The sequence below is a fragment of the Gavialis gangeticus genome, unplaced genomic scaffold, assembly GCF_001723915.1.
Source record: "Gavialis gangeticus isolate Ggan-Ray unplaced genomic scaffold, GavGan_comp1, whole genome shotgun sequence".
Lineage (NCBI taxonomy): Eukaryota > Metazoa > Chordata > Crocodylia > Gavialidae > Gavialis > Gavialis gangeticus.
The window spans coordinates 5,604,798-5,609,650 of NW_017728996.1; the positions used below are offsets into that span (position 1 = coordinate 5,604,798).

At 44.9% G+C, this 4,853-nt stretch overlaps 1 protein-coding gene across 1 annotated transcript in view; it reads left to right on the forward strand.

Annotated features, from left to right (window-relative positions):
- The window catches only part of TIPIN (TIMELESS interacting protein), a 29,954-nt gene that overhangs the window by 9,473 nt on the left and 15,628 nt on the right, over nt 1-4,853 (forward strand). The window contains exon 3 of the mRNA XM_019503959.1: nt 3,897-3,990. Coding sequence (XP_019359504.1) covers nt 3,897-3,990 — 94 coding nt within the window. The remainder of the gene's footprint in view (nt 1-3,896; nt 3,991-4,853) is intronic.

Below are 4,853 nucleotides of genomic sequence, written 5' to 3' on the forward strand. Positions count from 1 at the left end.
GGAGTTCCATCGCAGCCTTGGCTTTCCTGCAGGTCCAGACCAGAGCAGAGTATCCCTCCTTGGTGGCGGTTCCAGTCCTCCATCCTTTGTAGGTCTTCCTTTTAAGATGCAGGAGGTCCACCAGTTCCCTGGAGAGGCAAGGGGGCTGCTGTGCCCTTTTGCTGCCTTGCCTCCGAGATGGGATGGACTTTGCTTAAGCATCCAGGATTGCTCCTTTGAGGAGCAGCCACTTGTCCTGAACTCCCCTCCGTTGGGTTGTGGCCCTTTAGGGCCTGACTGACAAGCCTCCTTAGCTTGTCAAAGTCAGCTTTCGTGAAGTCATGGACTTCTGTATTACTGACTGACTTGCCAGCTTTACAGCAGATGGTGAAGGTGATCAGCTCATGGTCACTGTCACCCAGCTTCCCTTCGATCATTAGGTCGCTGATTAGGTCATTCCTGGTTGCCAGTGCGAGAGTGAGCAGCGCTTTACCTCTCGTCAGCGCGTAGACTTCCTGCATCAGATATAGAGGTCATCCACACACGAGAGAAAGCTTTGTGACTGCTGGGATTTGACTGAGTGCTGCTCCCACAAGATGTTTGGGTAGTTAAAGTCTCCCATGACAGTCATGCACTGGGAGCACACGGCCTCAGCCAATTCCCTAGCAAACTCCTAGTTAAGGTCTTGACCCTGTGTAGGGGGTCTATAGTAGACTCCCCCCATAGTATCCTGTGCCATGTTCCCCCATGGATTTTAACCCAGAGGGACTCAAGTTGTCCACCCTAGGTGCCAATGTCGGCTTGCCGGGACGCGTAGCTTTCCTTGACGTAGAGAGCTACACCTCCGCCCTTTTTGTCCGCTCGATCCCTCCTGTACAGGGTATAGCCATCTATACTTGTGGCTTAGTGATGGCTGGAGTCCCACCAGGTCTTTGTTATCCCTATGACGTCATAGTTATTTGCGTTTAGCAGGAGGACAAGTTCCTCCTGTTTATTCCCCAAGCTCCTGGCATTTGTGTATAGGCATGCAAATGTCCCCTTGGGGGCCCTTGCCTTGCCTACAGATTGTTTCAGGGCTGGGGCAGGGGTGGGATCCCTTAAATGCCTTGGCCTGCTGGCCTTGCAAGGGTTGCTCAGCAGGCCAGCAGTGGCAGTAGTCCCCCCATCCTCCGGCGGGCTTAGTTTAAAGCCCGGTGGAGCAGGTCAAGCAGTCTGGCTGAGAAGAACCTCCTCCCCAGTGGAGAGAGGTGGAGGCCATCCCTTCCCAGCAGGTTGCTGCCTCTCGCCAAAGAGCGGACTGTGGTCATGGAAGCCAAAGCCTTCCTGATGACACCAGTGCTGCAGTCTTTGGTTAACTACCTGGATCCTCCTCTCTCTCCTCAGCCTGTAGCCCGAGACAGGGAGGATCAAAGAAAACACCATCTGCGCCCCCAGACCCTTAAGCCCTGCTCCCAAATCCCTGAAGTGCCTCATGACCCAGCTGGGAGCGCTCCAAGCCATATCATTGGTACCCACATGGATAAGGAGCATGGGATAGTGGTGAGTGGGCTGGAGGAGTTTAGGGATCTTCTCCACAGTGTCTTGGATGTGGGCTTCTGAGAAGCAGCAAACTTCCTGGGTTAAGGGATTGGGGCAGCAGATTACCCCCTCAGTCCCCCTCAGGATGGAGTCTCCCACGACAAACACTTTGCGTTTTGTCTTGGGGAGAGCGGGGGAGGTAGCTACAGTAGAGCCTGTGCTGCCTGCAGGAGCTGGCAACTCAGCAGGCTCTGCTGGGGCTGCAAGAGGTTCATACCTGTTGCTGAGCTCCAGCAGGGTGGGCGCCTTGGTGCGGCAGGCCTTGGGACCCTTGACCACCTTGGTCCAACCTCGTGGCTGGACAGAACGGGAGGTTCCTGAGACCTCCCTTGTCCTGGAGGGAGACTGTGGTCTACCCTCTGTCTCCTGAGGGAGAAGGGCCTGGCAGTAGGAGTCAATCTCCTGCTCACAGTCCCTGATGGCATACAGTCTCTGGACTGCAGCCTGGAGCTCCATCTCCTGCAGCTTGCACACCAGAGACCCCAGTAGGAAGCAGACCTCACAAGGGGAGGTGGCCACGCTCACAGGCCCCAGAGCCTGAAAAAGCGACAGGCAGCCCCTGCAGCCGAGAGCCAGAGGCGTGGAGTTTGGAACCATGGGCTCTGTCTGGGTGGTGGTCTCTGAGGTGCTAGAGGGGGGCCACAGAAAATGCCACATCTTTTGATATTCAAAAGACCAAAGCATGTAGTTAAAGAATTTGTGCATCAACTTTGTCCCCCATGCTGTGATGAGATCAGTATGGCTGCTGTTCTTTATATTCAAGCCAAATAATTTACTGTTACTTGACACTTCTTCCTTTATTTACCCTCATGCCCACATGAATATTACTTTTAGAAATAGACTGCTGCTTTTTTTTTACAATCCTTAATGACCTCTTCATATTGTAACATATCCAATTTCAGGCCTCCCTCATGTGAGTGTAATAGTAAATCCTATTATATAATTTCTGATATGTTATTTCCATATATATGGCTGTGTTCTTGTGCCTTTATTATTTTGGCTCCTATAAATCTCCTTAATAACTAACTGCAAATCTAGCAGATGTTGTCAATGTTCTTTGATAGTCCTAACATCTTTACCAGACTTTCATATTTAATTTCTCTTTTGGCTTTATAAGTGTGTGAAAATGGGATATTTACAAATCTGTGCAAATTTAGAGTGAACACAAGATGTACAGCCATACACTGGTGTAAGTCACTTTCTATGCTGGGATAAAATTTCCCTTGGAAAGTCCTGAGTGACTGATGTACAGTGATGTAACTTACACAGGTGTATTGGGCTTGCTTCCATAGCACTAGTTAATTTAATCTTAAGTAGGCTTTCTCAATGCCTGCACTGCTCTAATAGCTGCCCAGAGTAGGCATCATTCTGGAAAACTGGGATTTGCTGATGCAACTCCTCTTGGTGTACAAACTAGCATATGTTATGCTACTGTAAGCATGTTGTATGTTCACACTAACACGTATTAAGCAAATGCCTAAGGAATGTTTTAGTTTATTAATACAGTGCTTATTTTTTCACTAGATGAGATAAGTTTGTTAGTTTGTCTTTTGTTATCTCTTTTAGGAGACTTTTGTTATCTCTTTTAGGAGTCTTTTGTCTTGGGAACCTACAGATGTAGAAAACCATTGTCTTACTTCAAATACTGGGAAGTATGCAAGATATAAAATGTGCTAACACTCCACCCTGGACAATTGCAGCATATTTGAATTAGTTGCAGCTAATTTCAAGGGCAAGTTGCAAGCGCGAGGGCTCTGCTGCTCTTCTTTGATCCATGTCAAAACCTGGCTGAAATCTGAACAGCCTTAAATGCAATGTCTGTTTTTACCCACAAAATTGTATTCATGCTCCAAATTGTACAGGTTAGTCTTAATTGCTTTTAGCTTTTTTGGTAATACAGCTACTTCCTCCCCTCTTCCTAAGGCTTCTAAAGAATTCCTGGTACCATAATTGTAATTGATAGCTTTGAATTTTGCTGCTAATGTACGCTCAAAATATCTTTTTTTTTTAAATTGAGTTCAAGATACCAATTGTGAAATTAATAGATTTTTTTTAAAGAAGGAAGTCATCCTTAAAGTACCAGGAATATTCTTTTCTTATTTTATGCTGTTATAAAAGTAGATTTTTGGAGGTAGAAAGACAAAGCACAGGCATCAGTTATTCACAGTAATACATATACAATTCATTAGTAGAGCTAGATTGGAAAACTGGCACTGGGTAGAATCAAGGAGATATTGGGAGGTCATACATCAAGATACACAAGTTTCATATTTTATATTTTTGTAATGCTAGTTGGTATCAACTAGATTATGGCTTGTATAATGTGTTTTATTTTTCAGAGGCAGATGGAAATGATCCATCAGAAATAAAGGATACTTCTGTGACTGCCCAGAAGACGGTTAAAAGGCCAAAGCCTAAACTAGATGCACAAAGGTATTGGTTGCAGAATATTCATCTTTTTGTGATGCTTTGGTGTTCTAACAGAAATGAATTGGGGTGTGGCTGCCTGGGAAAGAGTTGTCCAAGGTATTTATTTCACCATTATCCATCTGGGACTTGCATTCCAAGTTGTAAGATTTGGATTTTGAAGGTAAATACTTAGCTCTGTGTAGGCTTGTCTCCTTGCAATCATTTGTGTAATATTACTATCATATTCATATATCATATTCTATTGCAAACTCCTTTGGATATAGACAGTTTATAGGCCGAGTACAATGGATATCTAACATGACGCGTGTTGACCTGTGCTTTTTCTGTATAAAACACTTAATACTTTCAGTCTGCCCCAAGTGTGTTAATTCAGTTTGTTTGTTTAGTTCGGAAATGCTTCAAATTAAATTTGAAGCCACAGATCTCTTCCTCATGTTATTCCCAATCTCTTAAAGGACAGTAAAATGTTACTTTTGTTTTTTTAAAGGATTATACAAACTGTGTTCTTATTTTAGTATAGCTAAGGTGTGCTCTTGACTTCAGTGGGAAATGATCCCTTTCAAAGCGACTCCTAAAACATACAAGGAAAATGGGGCTGAGGACATATCGTGTTAAGATACGTGTTTTGCCTCTTCCAAATCAGTTATTCCAGGATTTCACTTGTTTTCCTTCCTTGTAAGCATTTAATAATAAGAGCCCTTTCTTATGTGTGGATTTGAACTGAGCTTTCCTTTTCTGTTTCATGTAGCTTGTGAATTAGAGCAGAGATGTTTGTATGATGTATATCAGGAGGGAGGGTAGCAAACTTTTAGGAAAGGAAAGCTGCAAATTAGCCCTGCACCTTTCCAGAGTGCCACTGATCCCAT